Source organism: Phytophthora infestans, genomic scaffold (assembly GCF_000142945.1).
Source record: "Phytophthora infestans T30-4 supercont1.2 genomic scaffold, whole genome shotgun sequence".
Taxonomy (NCBI): domain Eukaryota; phylum Oomycota; class Peronosporomycetes; order Peronosporales; family Peronosporaceae; genus Phytophthora; species Phytophthora infestans.
Genome location: NW_003303757.1, coordinates 1,260,542 through 1,276,487, shown reverse-complemented (window position 1 = coordinate 1,276,487; position 15,946 = coordinate 1,260,542). Strand labels below are relative to the sequence as shown.

The following is a 15,946-nucleotide window of genomic DNA, read 5'->3' as shown; positions in this document are numbered from 1 at the left end:
GAGCAGCTGGAGCTCCCGTCATCCACAGCGGTGGTCGAGCAATTGACACTCCCACCGGCTACGACGGCGATCGAGCAGGGGCTCTCGCCAGTCGATGGCGCGATCGAGCATCGAGAGCTCCCGCGCACTACCGACACGGTTGATGGTGCCCCTCTGTGTATAGAGGGGGGTGATCCCTCGTCCAGCGATAGCGAGTCTTCCGTCTCGAGCAGCGGTTCGAGACGCCACAAGAAGAAATCCGAGCGACGCCGTCTTAAGCAACGTGGTCAGCCCACCGCCGATATCGTAGTGACGGAGTCCATACACGTCCTGGAACACGTGGAAGGAGGCGCCGTTCGCTCACACACACTTGAAATTGAGAGCCCACCTCGCGAAGCTTCTTCCATCACACGCCTTCCGGGTCTTTCCTGGAAGCATTTTCCGCGCGATCTGAAGTCAGGAGACATCGAGCAGGTCTGCCTGATCACCAAGTCTGCCTCGGCGGAAGAGATCCACGCGGTCGCTGCCGACTATCTTCCACTTCGTCCAAAGAACGCTGAGCCGAAGCCGGCGCGCGAAGAGCGCTTCGCTGCCCAGTCGTGGGAATCACTCCGCGACTCAGGCAATCCAGAATACGACACCGTCCGCGAGTTTGCGGATGTTTTTCCCGACAAGATTCCAGCTGAACCCCCTGCTGACAGACGCATTCGCCATTAGATTGATCTCACGCCGGGTTCCAAGTACTGTGTGACGCGACAGTGTCCCCTCCCACGCGATCAAGTTAAAGCCATTGACGACTTCTTCGAGAGCCGCCGCAAAGCGGGTCACGTGCGCGAGAGTACCTCGCCTCACTCGAGTCCAACGTTCTGCGTGAAGAAGGCCAGGGGTGGTTGGCGCATTGTTCACGCTTTTAACAAGCTAAACGACGCCACCATCCCAGCACAAACTCCGATTCGTCGGAAGGATATAGTACATGACACCGTGGGCCGCAGTGTTATTTTCAGCGCCATCGACCTGACCGATGGCTTCTATCAGATCTTGATGCGACTCAGCGACATCCCGCTCACAGCGGTGAGCACTCTCAGCGGGATGCTGTGGGAGTGGCTTGTCATGCCGCAGGGCCTGAAAAACGCACCAGCCACGTTCAATCGCATGGTTTCCCACGTTCTGCGTCCACTTCGCGACTTCGCTCCGAGCTACTTCGATGACATCTTCGTTCACAGCCGCGCTGAGGGCGATCTCAGCGCCACAGAAGTTTACTTGAATCACTTACGACAAATGTTCCAAGTCATGCGCGAAAACAAACTGTAAGCGAACTTGAAGAAGTACATCTTCTGTGCCCCGGAGATTCCGGTGCTTGGCTGTTATGTGAGCAAAAATGGTGTCCGAGCGGATCCTGAGAAGGTCTCGTCCATCTGTGCGTGGCCCACGCCGCAGAATCAGACTGAATTGCGTCAGTGGCTTGGCCTCGCAAATTATCTCCACAAGTACACGAAAAGTTACGCTGGTCTGATCCAGCCATTGTCTTCATTGCTGAAGAAAGACATCACGTGGTCGTGGACTCCCGAACATCAGTCAGCCTTTAATGCAGTGAAGAAAAGCTTGGCGGATGCCCCAATCCTGGCGCTTCCAGATGACTCAAAGCCATTCCACGTTGTTTGCGACGCGAGCGACTTCGCCATCGGCTGTGCACTGATGCAGTTCGACGACGAAGGTCGCGAACGCGTCGTGAGTTACCAATCCAAACAGATGAAGCCCGCTGAGAAGAATTATCCGGTCCACGACAAGGAACTCCTTGCGATGCGCTACGCACTGATCAAATTCAGAGTGTACTTACTCGATGAGCAGACATTCGCGATCTACACAGATCACGCGTCGCTGCGAACAGCGACGAAGAGCCCTCATCTTTCTCAGCGCATGGCACGATGGCTGTCCTTCTTCTCCGAGTACAACTTCGTTGTTCACTACAAGCCAGGCAAGAATAACACCCTTGCGGATGCCCTATCTCGGCGCCCCGATTACGATCCACGCCGAGATTTGGGTCATCAGTCACTTGAAGACGCGGACGACGACGAATTGGACTGCGCCACATGTGTGGCTGCAGGTGTGAACCTGATGACGGCGGTATCTCCAATACGTCCCCTGCGGGAAGAGATCTCTGCCGCGTATCGAGATGACTCGATATATGCCGGTATCCTGGAACACCTTCGCACACCAAGTGATGCCACGCTAAAGACACTGAGCCGCTCCACACGCGACCAGATTCACAGATACCAACTTGACGGTGATCTGCTGATGTACAGTATCGATCGATTCGATGCTCCTCGCGTCGTTGTCCCCAACGACCCCGATCTACGCGCAAGAATTATACACGAATTCCATGACGCTCCAGTGGGTGGCCACTTGGGCCGTGAGAAGACTTTCGCAGCGGTATCCCCCGACTTCTACTGGCCTCACCTATACAAGTGGGTGCGCAAGTGGGTCCGCTCCTGCGAAACTTGTTAACGCGTTAAGCCGTCACCGTCATCGCAAGCTCCGCTGCGTTCTCTCCCTCTGCCGACCGAGGCGTGGCGCTCTGTGTCAATGGACTTCATATTCGGTCTCCCACCCGATACTGACGGTCGTACTGGTGTTCTGGTCTTCGTGGATCGCTTTAGCAAGCTGTGCCATCTCGTTCCGGTTCCGGACTCAATCACCGCGGCCGATACCGCGGTGCACTTCGTCGACGCTGTCTTCCGACATCACGGCCTTCCTGAATCAATCGTCTCTGACCGCGATCCCCGTTTCACATCGGCGTTCTGGACGAAACTCTTCGACCTCCTGGGCACCAAACTCCTCATGTCGACGGCGGCGCACCCGGAGACTGACGGGCAAACAGAACGCGTCAGCCGCGTGCTAGAAGATGTTCTGCGCAGTTACGCCCCGTCCTTCGAGAACTGGAGTTCCTTCCGGCCTCTTGCGGAGTTTGCACCCACCAATGCCGAACACGCGTCGACAGGATTGACTCCGTTCTTTGTCAACAACGCGCGTCATCCACGTACCCCCGCACAACTTGCTGTGGTCCAACCCACGGCGACTGATGGCTTCACTCTGGAGGGGGAGGAATGTGATAACCCTGCCCAACCGGTTCCGATACCGGTTCAACCACCGGTTTCCGGTGAGACAACGGTTCTGCCGTCTACGAGTTCAGCTACTCCTGCAGTAGACATCAATGCGGTGACGCGTTTACAGTCGAAGAAGATCCTCGCACCCGTGCAATCCACGTCGTCGCCGTTAGTTGACTGGACACACCGAACGCTGATCGCTCCAACACAGCCACACTCGACTGTGGCTAACTACGCGCCGAAACCGCCAGCGCGACCCGCTGACAAGGCAGCGGTATCCGACTTTGTCCTTCAACGCCAAATGGCTACCCGATTCGTCCGTGACGCGCTACAACTCGCGGTTGACAAGTAGAAAGAAAACGCTGACAAACGTGGCCGCAAGAACACAAGTTCATTCAAGATTGGTAAGCGTGTATTACTGTCAGCGGATGGAATTCGTACCTCTGCTATTACGAACCTAGGCGCGATCATACTCGCGCCGCGCTACATTGGGCCATTCAAAGTACAACTATTTATGGGTGATGCCTTCACGCTAGACATTCCTACGTCGCTACGACTACACCCGACGTTCTACGTCGGGCGACTTATGAAGTATCTTCCCGCGACGATCCCGGAGGCGAAACAGGAGCATGCGTTGAGCGGCCCTCGCGACGAGCCTGTCGAGCCAGCGTCCCATCTGTCCTAGTTCCCCGCTCGCGCGGAAGAGCTCCACTCCTCGGTCCGTCAAACACCTGCGCCACCAGACTACGCAGTCGCTGCAAGAGTTCACGATTCGACTGCCGCAGACTACTCGCCGTCGCCTCGGCGTTCCGAGAGCTCTCAGCCGCCCGCTCGACCTCCTCCTGTGCGTCCCGAGAAGTGTTCAGTGCCTGCTCAACGTCATCCTGGTCAACCAGGTCGCGTCGAATTCCACCGCGACGGTCCTCCGCCCATCGTTGACTCGAATGGAGATACGTGCTGCATCGTGGACCGTATTGTTGATCACGATGATCCTCCCCGCGCGCGTAACTCGACCAAGTCGTCGGCTCAACACGCGGCTCCCGCCGCGCGGAAGTATAAGGTACGATGGCTCGGGTTTCAACCTACTGGTGATACGTTAGAGCCTCGCGCCACCTTGCTTCGTGACGTTCCTGATGTCGTCCACGAGTACGACTCCAGCCTTGAGTCAACCGCGGCCGCGAGCGACCTCGCGGCGATCGAGAACGCGATCGGCTACGCGTCCGACGAGACGTCGAATGCGCCGGAGACGGGCTCCGTCGCGAATAGCCGCCTGGGTGAACTCGGAGAGTGAGCGCTTATACTTCTCGATCCAAGCGTATTCGGTCGGCATGAGCGGATACTCGACAATATGCTGATCCCACTCAGCTTGCGTCGGGCGTCGCCCGATGTCACACGAACTGCAACCTTCGCGTACGTTGACATAAAACAATCGATCTTCGGTCTAAGCGTTGTCGCAGACTTTCAGGCGCAGATCACCGAGTGAATGCTCGGCTGGTAGGGCTTCACGATCACCGAGCCAGCCGACGACACTTTCTCCAGCCTCTTGCATCCGATTCCACCGCCGGATGAATGCGCACCATGATCTCTGCAAAGCTTCAAACGACGCGCCGTCGAGTGTTTTGTTCCGAAGACGCCTGAAGCGCCGAAAGTGGTCCTGCATGGTGTCCAGCGCGTCCGGTGTCACCGCCCCGGACAAGTCGTACAGCGCCCACGGCTTCATATCCTTGTTCATTACGCCGGCCGAGCCCCAAGTCGACTCACGCTCTCAGGTGCGATATCAGCGGTCCACCCACTGTTCAGCGTCGTCGCCGACGCTGGAGCCGTCCGCGTTGCTCCGCTTTCTGTCTGGTTCGCCGCCCCCGTCTGCTGCGCCATGTTGTTCTCGTCCGCGCAAGTTGTATTGTGCTGCTCCTGGGCTTCGCAGGAGCTCCCGTCCGTCAAGTTCTCAAGCGTTCTCTTCTCCACCATTTCCCAGTTTTCCCGATAGTTCTCTGAGTGCACACACGTTAGGTGATTGCTGTCTTTAAGAGGGGGGGGGGTGATGTAATGGGCCCTTCCAAGTTACATATGTAGGTAGTTTTATAGGTTCTTTGTAGTGGCTCACACCATTACATAAGTAGGTAGATTTGCATTACAAAAGTAGGTTCAGCAGCACACGAGTAGCGTGTGCTGAACTGCAGTCACCCTATTGGTTGACATATGGGGAGCCAGACCCATAATCAACCAATAAGGAGTTGACGTGTATTTGAGTGGTCAGGGCAAGCCGCCCTGGACCTAAATAAAAACAGAGTTGATTTTCCTTCAGACTAAGTACTTGGTTTCAGAATCACTGAGCTTGTACGCTTCCTCATCACTACATGTAAGCAAGTAACGGACACCCCAGGCGTGTTACACACCCGGTCCGGTTTCTCCGGTCCGCTGGACCGGTTACCGAACCGTGCACTTTCCTTCATCTAGACTGCAGTCTCGGCATGCGAGGGGCAAGTACTTGATTTGTTAGGGATGCTTGGCTGATTGCACCCCCTGGTGGACGGACGTGTATGGCGTCTGGACACTCCCAAGTATATGCTCTAATCATGCTTTCTGCAACATCTCGAAGCATGCCGGGGCGTAGTCTGGTGTAGACTGAGAAACACCAGCTTGCCCATCTTCCCATGAATCGAATGACTATTTCCCTTTTCCCGGCCGCAAGTAGTGCACAGGCACCGCCGGTCCGCATCGAGTGCGATGAATAGTCCTTAGGATCCGCTCCTTGGGTTCGTGCCGCTTGTTTGATTATCTTGGATACTTCAGATTTCTTGACTGTAGAGGTGGCACTAACCGAGGTCAGGAACGGACCAAGACGTCTGCCGCTACTTAGCCAACGCGTGCGTACGCTTAAACATGTTTCTGCTGCGATTACCGGACACAGATCGGATTCCCCAGATCGGTAGTGGCGAATGACGGTCCCTTGGCGAACTTGGTCGCCTTTGTGAGATCTGAATAGGATTTCTCCTGAATGAGCTGAGTTTAAACTTGGTTCGATTGCAGCACCGTATTTATCTCTCAGAATCACGTATGTTGCCCTGATACAGTGGATGGTTCCTCCGGTTGATGTGTCCCTGACCACCGGGCCCCACAGCTCCGAGCCTGGGTCGAGAAAGAAGAAGGCTAATACTATCGATCCCCATAGGAGGTCTGTCTCCCCGTTATCCGTATTGGGTCGGTGTTCTTGCAGCTTACGATGTATTTCATGCAACATGGGAGTGGAGACTGGCTGCTTTCTGTCGACGTGGCTGTTGGTTCTCTTATATCCCTGAGCAATGAGCTCAAATTCCGAATTCTTGTAATTGAGGCTCGCGTTTCTGACGCTCCTGTGAGCGAAGGTAATTGCGCCCATCTTGCTGTCGAATGTTTGGTATATGTTTTCTTGTTTCTGCTTGTTGTGGCCCTCGAGGGCACAGAGTCCAGCAAACAGACCGACGATTCGTGCCTGCCGCTCCTGAGGCAGATTGTCGATCCAGATAGGAAACCCGAACTCTTCGCAGAAGGTAACCCCGTAATTGAGCTTCTTTGTGTAAGTGCGCAAAGAGGAATCGCTGATGGCGGCTCTCTTAAGTAGCCCAGTTGCCGCTGTAATTCGATTTAGTCGGTCTGTACACACATACGATCACACTGGTAAGTCGGTATGTGTACGTCGCATGGACGAGTTTCGGTTCTCAGCCCGAGAAATCTGGTAACCATGAATGTCAGCCTTCCGCAGCCTTGGGCTAGCGCTATCCCCCGGAGGTAGCTTTGACCTGCTGGGTCTGAGCAGTACATACTCTTCAGCAGCTTGGCTTCCCATGAGGTTTGTACATATACTCGGATGTGTTGCCGCCGAGAGTGAATAGGATTCACTGGAATCCATGGTGTTACCACACGAAGTAGGCTCTGTGCCAAGGTCGTACTGTTGATGGACTGGAGCCCTGTGACTCTGAATGTTCTTTAAGGCGTCAGGCCTTGAATGATGATCCTCGATTCGTTGTGAATGACGACCCAGCAGTCGGATTCTGGAGATGTCGCGTGGAAAATGGACATTGGAACTCCGGCGAACTCGTTTTCGAACACGAGTTGTTTCCACCACAGGAGGTCTCCGCGGAGTCTGTCGTTCATTGGTATTCCTGAGCTACCAGTCCGGTCGATTGTGTGCTGGACACTGATAAGCCTTTGCATGAACGGTTTTGCGATGGGAATGAGCGTCGTTATATGCCGTAGTACGCCCACGAGGCTCTTCAGCTTCTTTTCGGTTACATACTGCATGCCCAAAGTCTCTGTAACCTTGCGTTTCATCTTATCCATTTTCCTCTGCGGAATAAATACTGTAAGATCCACCAAATTCCAGTCGGTCCCAACGGCGTGAATCTGGCGGGACCAGATTTTGAATTTGCCTTCATGCCAACCTTCTGAACTGAATACGAGCTTAATCGAATCTCTCAGTCGTTGCTCTGCGCAATGGAGTCTGTCTCCGATATCAACTTCGATTACGACGATGTCATCGACCCACTGGAATATCCAGATGGGCTCTGGTAGCCCTAGGACGTATGACGAGCCCGATCGCTGGTAATGTCGAGCGGCTTTCCCGAAAACTGCAAAGTACCCGGGCGAGGCCGTCCACCCGAAGACGGCAGTTCCTGAGACGATCCATACGTGTGATCGAGGGATAATGCCCCCAAATGCGGATGCGTGTCGAGCGTGCACTGGCACGTGTAGGAATGCCTCTGCAATGTCTGCTCCGAGCGCGTATATGATCGCGTCAGGATATTGCCGGCGCAATCGTAAGACACGTTGTGCGATGCTGGAATATGGATCCCACCGAGCGTCTGGTGTCCAACCTGTGTTAGTAGCATCATTGATAGAGGTCCCATGTGGAGCCGAAAGGTCATGAATGATGCGGCCGTCGTCTGAAAGACTTCTTTGGTACAGATGCGAAAGCATGGGAATGGTACGCCGGTTCATCAAAAAGTGCTAACCTGTCCGCGAGAATACACCGTCCGCGGTAATATTCGATAACGAGTTTATGAGTGATGACGGCCGAACCCTTCTCCGCACTAGGATAGTTCTGCGGCGCTGGCCGAACTCCGACTCGCTCTGACGGGCTGCACCAGTGTGGAACTACCCCATGTTCTGCAATGTCGCAGAGTAGCGTGAGGTCAGGGTAATCTGCCAAATACTGTTTGTACAGATGCGGCCGCAGGGCCTTGTTAGGACGCCGGTCCGTTGGGGTCTGACCTCTGAAAATGCGAAGGACGCCTTCGATCCCTATGTGGGGTACCCCCACGAGGGCCGGGGAAACGAACGTCGACTTCGGGAATGGTAAGCCGTGCTGTGACGGGCTTCAAGAATATTCGATCCACCGAAAACGGAATGTGATTCTTTGTGGCGAGTAGCCTGAAGGAGCGAAACGTCCCTAGAGGAACACAGCGCGGTGTGCCGTTGACTATACATTCGCGACTCAGTACCGTATCGAACGGAGATGTCAGAAGCCGAGCGCTGGTAGTGATCGAATCCGGTGCTTGCTGCGAGCTGGAAGGTAGGATTACGTCCGTCCCAAATCCTAGATATCGATTCCTCACCAGGTGTGAAATTCGAGTGAAGTCAGTCATGACGAGCTCCAACGTCTACGCCACTGGGCAAAATCATAGTCCTCTTGAGACAGGGGTGTTGTTACTCGACACCCATTTCGAAACGGGTCCGAAGACTGTGTTAGTAATAGTGGTTACACCTCGTGATCCGCTGATTTCCGAACTGTGGCAGAAGGTGATGGTATGATATCCATGATCCACCGTCTGCAGCCGTATTGTATGCACGAGGTACGGCTTGTAGCGTAACATACCTAAGTAGTGATAGCAACTCTCGGATGTCTCGAATGATGGGCTGGAGATTGCTCACACATACCCGGTACGTTGCTAGAGCCATGTTAGCAACGACTGCCGAGTCACCAAATATAGGAATTGGTATGTTGCGATGATGTTGATGTAGCCACCGCAGTCCTGTTAGCAATTCCAGAGCTTCCATTTCATTGTTGGTGCCGCTAAGGTGAACGGTACTAGCCATCCACCACAGGAGCTCACCAGATTTAGACCACACACAGCTGGCGTGGGCACTGCGATGCTGATAGACCCGAGCCCCTCCGTCAAATGCCAGTACTACGTACACACCCTCCGTCTCCGCGACATGTGTGGTCGTAGTGCACAATTCAATGGCATTGGTGAGTGGTAGTGCATCAGGCACACTCAGCACTGGCTGAATAAGTAATGATAGAGACGATTGGGCAGTACGTATGTAAGAGACCTAGTTTCATAGTCCGCTCATCGCCTCCGTGGCATCAGCTCGAAAACTTCGGGTGTCTCGCTTTGAGTTCAGCATGCTTGTTGGTCACGTGGTCGAAGACCGCTGTAGGTAATCGGATCCGTTCGTGTTTGTTCTTGCATCCTAAAAAGTCGCAGCCCTTCACTGTTTGGAAGCGAAGACATGCCTGACTGTCATTCACCATCGGAATCAATGCCTTGACCTCCGCGGGAAGTGCGGATGCTGTAGAGCGGTCCCTCGTAGAGCGTCGCGAGTTACTCGGCTTGTAGTTGCGGTCAGTTCGTAGTGACTGACGGGAAGGCTGACTACGGGCTCATGTGGCTATCAATCACATTCCGGACGAGTCGTTCGTATTCAGGGGAGCCTCTCGTCATGATGGCCTGAGCTTGAGGGACCAGGGAGTCCGCTGGGAGCTCCTCACGTATCAATCAAAACACAATCGTTAACACGTGTGTGTACAGATTGATAGTAGCGTGGATTGGGCTCTGTGGAGCCTGGTATAGCAGTTCCGACAGCGAGTTGGCGTAGACACACCGAAGTACCTCCGCCACCGGACGGGGGTACCACTCCACTGCAGCTTCTTCAATACGAGAAAGCGCCAGGCGCAAATCCTTAATAGAGTGAATGTAAACCGCTGAACTCGTGTCCGCCGATGACCATGTGGCCGGATCGTGCGTGATGGAACGCCCTCCTCCACTCTGTGTGTGTGTGGGGGGGGGGGGGGGCGGGGCGGCAGGAAGTGATCCAACTGACGGGTGCCAAAGTTCACGGCAAATATCATCTTAGCGGTCACTTTGGTGACACGGTAACGGCCCCTCAGAGTCTCTCGTTGCTGGATGTCCGCAACACGGTCCAGCAGGGGCATAGCCCAAAACGATCGCAAGTTAATATCATTGTACGTACCATTCAGACGTGGCCCCACATTAGCTACTTGGTGGACTTGGAGCTCCGCTGCAGGAGGTCGGAAGCTGGTTGCACCAGCCATCAGTTCTGAGATTGTGTGATGTACGATATCTCCATTGCGTGGGCGACGTCTGTCTTGATCATGGGAGTACTGAAACTCCTGACCGGTATGGGGGTGAGACCGTTGAAAGTGACCTCCTCCTGCGTTCCGTACGTCCAGCTGACGAGTCGTGTAAGTATCGACATTGCGCTCCGGTCGCTGATAATCCCGATCCATTCGTACTTGTCTGTCCTCGTATCCAGTACACCCCCGTGGGCTATCACGATATCCAATGCGTTGACGATGGCCGTGGCTATCGAAGCGGTCCCGTTCCCGATGTGGGCTCCGACTATGATTACGCGGTGACGGTCCCCGAGACGACTGAGAGCCACCGGGTTCTCCGAGTGGCCGTCTATCCGGTTGAAAGTGGTCGCGGCTTCTGCTTCGGCCTCGATGGTCGCTTGTGTGACGTCGAGTCGGGCTCCGGATCCAATCCCTTGATCGGTGGTGGTTTCGCCCCCGTGGGCTTGGACTGCTGTGTTGTCGAGCACGTCCACTGTGGCCACGCGCGCTGAATCGACCAGAGGCTGAACTTCGTCCACTGGAAGGAGGGACACTCTCCATAGTGACCGGCTTCGCGGTGGTGTCGATATTCACGTTTGGTCGGGATGGAGGCAGAGCTGCTGAGCGCACCATTGCCTCTGGTTGTTGGTCACGCAGCTCGCGTTGTTCTCGTACAAGTTGTTGAGTGGTTGCTTCCATCTGCTGTGTGGCCTGCGCGAGCGACATCAACGTAGCAACCACAGCTTCACCCGCTGCTACGGTCACTGGGGGTGCTTCTGCTACTGTACCTACTGATGGCAAACCAGGGTCAGCTGGTGCCGCTCCTCGTTGCTGAATAATGCCACGAGTATCAGCCGAAATGCACTGCTCTTCGTTGGGAAGGCCTAATCTGAGTGGTGTGTCGAGGGATACTATTCGGAGTAGATCGCGAGGCAGAGGCCGCCCGCACGACATGCCAGTTGCCAATATGTCTGTAGCTGATTCCAAATCGCTGTCTGCATCTTCATCAACTCGGGAGGTTGAAACCCGTCGGTCAATGTATGTACGTGTGTACTCAAGAGAGTTAATCGAGATAACACGTCCGAATTCGGTAGCCAACGAAATGGCCGATATACCGAAATCCACGGAGGTGTCCGAGCCTCTTGGAACGAACGCATCGCGCAGCAGGCGTTGTAGTTCTGAATCACTAGCCGATGGGAACAACCAACTCCGTCCACCGGGATCGGAACCGCGCCGTGCGGCGGTTGGGATGGCTGCTACTGGGTGCTCCGTGGCACCAGCCAACGACGAGCTCGTGGCGCGAGATTAAAGAATCCCAGGCAGCCTGGGCCTGGAGAAGGACATGGGTGTGCGTGTTCAATTCCGGTTGCCTGACGGCCACTACACACATGTAGGTTCAAGTCGGTTGGAGCGCAGCGCCCGATGGTGTAACGAAGGAGAGTCTATCACATGTCCGATATGCAACGACTTGGCCTACCAGGAATATAGTCTGGGATGCTTCGACGAAAAGGTTAGGGTCTGATCCGTCGCCGTTGGTCACAAAGCAGCGACGAAACCGCACGAACCGGAATAGCAATAGGAGCGGGCGGTCACGTAACTCCCTGGAGAGATCTTCAGATGGTCCGGTAAGTCTGCTGTACGGATTGACGACGTCGGCCAGGCCTTCTTCCGTGTCCACTGCTGATGGCACGCTTGATTCGTTAGGGTCATACCGTTGGTGAATCAAGTCGCACACCCAGCCGGGGCGACGACTCGAATCATTGATCACGAAAGGGCTACGGTGCCCGGGTTGGATGTGTCGTGCTTCACGTAAGCGGGTGTAGATAGGTCCGTCCCAAACTCTCTCGGGGAGCTCGTGTGGGCACTCGAGACGCACGACGTTGCCACGAAGGGCATCCGACCGTGTGATAGCTGCTATTGGATTCGCCATGTCGATGGAGCTCGGCTCCTTCTTCTCTTGGGGTCTGCGCCTTTGTCTTGCTTGAGCCCCGCGCCCGGCGTGAGCTCTGCGCTCTGAAGTGGTCTTGGTGTCGAACCCCTCGTTCGATGGGAGCCCTGCGCTATGTCCTGGTGTTTCTTCCGGAAAGTCTGCAAATGCCGTGGTTTGTCCAGAAGCGGAAACATCCGGTCCGGTTTCTCCTGTCCGCTGGACCGGTTACCGAACCGTGCACTTCTTTATGTTTTGTGCTACTTGTCCATTTCTACAATAGGTTTAGGCGGTTGTTTACGACCATCTCGCCAATTATTGGGGGGGGTCCTCACCTCTGCTCATTACATGAGCATCCACGAGACTGTGTCGATAATCAAGAAGAACCACCTTTGCCCCAACGTTCTTACGTACTGATATAAAGGAAAGGAGCATTCCAGGCTGGTTGTTATCATTGCATCTGGGCTCACAATCTTAGTGGATATCCAACGACTACGATCGAAAACAAGTGCCCGGCTTGCCGCCAAGGCGAGCCAAATGGGTGAGCAACCCCCTCCGGGGAGGCACCGCTAACCACCGACGTCTAGCTGAATACCTGCGTACATAAGCACGCTCGCTAGTGTTAAGAGACATTTATTCAGCGGTATATTGTGCCGATAGCGGTGCAGACAAGCCCGGCGTGCGCAGGAACCGACTGCAACGCAGCCGATGGGAATCCGATTGGAGTGAAATCGACTGTGAGCCTACATCTCCGACTAGGGCCTGCAGCTGGCAGCGCTCGTATCGCTAAGCTAATCGAGTGCCTCATCATTCCTGGTGATACAAACGATTTTTTGTTGGGAATGACGTGCTGACAACATTAGGCATTAGCCTGCAGCGGGAACTAAAATTACGTGCTACCAATGCCGTTAGGAGCAAGCTGGACAATTTAGTAACGCAGAGGTGCCACAAATTGGTGGTGGGGTCTGAGTTAGATGATGTGAAGAAACTGGTTGACAAGGCAATGGTGGAATGTATCCGGGTGAAAAGAGTACGAGAGCCTTAACTGATTCCTATTCGCTTCATCATGGCGGTTGAAGCTTGGGGGTGACCCACCCGCTCGTGTGCCGCTCATGAAGGTTCGTCTAGCCAACAACACTTTATACTTATAGACAAAAATAGGACCAAAAATGAACGCCTTGGGTTGACTGCGATACCAACAGCTACTAGGCCTTCCTACCATGAACGTAAAGCTCTTTGCGAGGTTAATACGTCGTATGTTTATCGTGATGTCTGCCGTTGTCCAAGAGAACAAATAGTGATACCCGAATTTGTCGCTAATTACAGAAAAGATCAATGTTTTATGCTTAATGCTAGGACACATATTACAGCTACTGCTTCTGATCCAGTACCTTCACAGTATTCAACTTGAGTTTACCGCAAATCTTAGCTAAGGGATACTCGTTATAATGATACACAAGTCCATCCAACCAATAAAATCGTCGCAGAAAATAAAACCGTGCACCCTTTGCTATGAGCTAAACACTGGCATCAGTCATTCATTACGTTATTTCCCTCGACAGACCACATTCATTCCACAAATCTACAAATACCACCCAGGAAACACAAAAGTGGACCAGAGGGAGAGGCTTGGCCTATTAGGTGGGAAGGGTAGCCTAAAGAAAGAACTGCCTCACGGCATACACCGCCACACACAAGCTGAAGGATTTAAAGAACCTATATTAGCATTAAAAACTCCGGGGGACGGTTGTCCAGCTCATCCTGGATCTACCGCAAATCAATATAATGGACGTCGACTCCTTTTCCACTAGCTGCATCGGGCTCTTCACAAAATCGTCGCTGTATGCGCAGCAACTAAATAGACAAAAAAGAGGGCGTGCTCGAATGGCATGGCAACTCTACAACCTCTATCTATAGAGTTCAAAATCGTTTTGGGGCCCAACGATCCTCGCGATGAAGGTGTACCGGAAACGCCGATGATGCAGAGATTGCAAAACTTTAAAGTCTGAAGACGCCGATTTTGAGTGCGTTACTGCTTCATGGCGCTCGCAAGCCTTTTCGAAGCTCGACGTCGCTTAGCACTCCGCGCCAAGATCCACCAGGGACAGATTCCACCTCCGAAACTCGTCCAAATTGCCCGGGCCTTCTCCAAGAAGTGTGGAAAAATGCTCACAGTCTCGGCGTTACAAAAATATACAACGCGTAGCAAACGGGTATCATTGTCATACTTGATTATGTAAAATTAAAATTCTAGTATTGTTTCTTGTTTATTAAGATAATTTTGATTTTTATCTAGAAGGAACTACAACAACAAAAAGAAATTAAAAAAATATTAGTAGCCGAAGCTATAGAACCATCGCGCGCAGCAAACATATCAGTATTAGCAAAGCTATGGCCACTAACTGATGTCATAAGCTCCTCAAAGAGTGAAAGGTACTCTGTGGTGACGGAATCCGTTCAAGTAGAACGGCGTGAGCCCCGTGGACGCGCTTACCACGTTGTTGAGCGCAAACTCAAAAAGTGGAAGCTGCGTCGACCACATACGTGGTTCGTCCGCGCACACACTGCGCAGAGTGTCCTCGAGCGCCAATTGACGCGCTCTGTCTGACCGTCTGTCTGCGGATTGTCCGCAGTGGACATCTGCAGACGAGGTCTTAGTAAAGAAAACAGCGTTTTCCAAGAACGCGGCCGTAAACCGCGGGTCTCGGTCCGAGACAATCGTCGCCGGGAGACCATGATAGCGGAACGCGCCATCGACGAACAACCTCGCGGTCTGTTCGCCTGTGACGGTAACAGGTACTGGTGCAAGATGTACCATCTTGCTCAGCCGATACACGAACACCAAAATTCCGGTGTTGCTGTTTCCGTCGGCGGGAAGCCCAAAGATGAAGTCAAGACTCATCGACTTCCAGCTGTCAGCTGGAACGGGCAGACTCTGTAGCGGAGCCGAAGCGTACCCTGCGGGTTTAACCTGCTGACATGTTTCGCATGTCTTCACTTATCGGGCGACCCACTTGTACATGTGGGTCCACCAGAAGGCCCGCGAGACCGACAGGAAGGTCTTCTCTCGACCCAAGTGACCGCTGGAGGGCGCATCATGCGCCTCCGCGAGGATGTCGAGCTTCAGATCCTCCGCGTTGGGTACGACCACCCGTGGGGGTTCAGTAGGCTCCTCTCAGTTATAGAGGAGCCCATCCTTCAACTCATATCGGTGGAGCCGGGAACGCTGTCGCGACGAAATCCAGTCGGACTTCGCGTTCGTTCCTGCTGCGAGGAACCGGACGATAGGCGCAACAGCCTCACCGTCCCGATCAGATACGCCACGCGTATCCGATCATGTAGATCCATTGTCACCCGTGTGATGTGATCCAACTCGTAGTATGGACGCCGAGAGAGGGCGCCCGCAAGCACGTTGAGCTTGCCCGGCTTGTACTCAACGCGGAAGTTGTACTCCGCGAAGAAGGACAGCCACCTCGCCATACGTTGGGAGAGGTGAGGCGAATATGTCGCCGTCCTCAAGGATGCGTGGTATGTATAGACCACAAAGGGCCGTGAGCCCAGAAGATGCGCCCAAAACTTCACAAGGGCATATTTCATTGC

The 15,946-nt window shown here is 53.9% G+C and overlaps 1 protein-coding gene across 1 annotated transcript; it reads right to left on the bottom strand.

Annotated features, from left to right (window-relative positions):
* Positions 1-9,429: 9,429 nt before the first annotated feature.
* Positions 9,430-12,349, bottom strand: PITG_01392 (uncharacterized protein; the record flags this gene model as incomplete). Its single annotated transcript, XM_002908016.1, has 3 exons — positions 9,430-9,635; positions 10,317-11,250; positions 11,897-12,349. 3 exons carry the CDS (start codon positions 12,347-12,349, stop codon positions 9,430-9,432), a joined length of 1,593 nt encoding a protein of 530 aa, XP_002908062.1.
* Between the last annotated feature and the right edge of the window lie 3,597 nt (positions 12,350-15,946).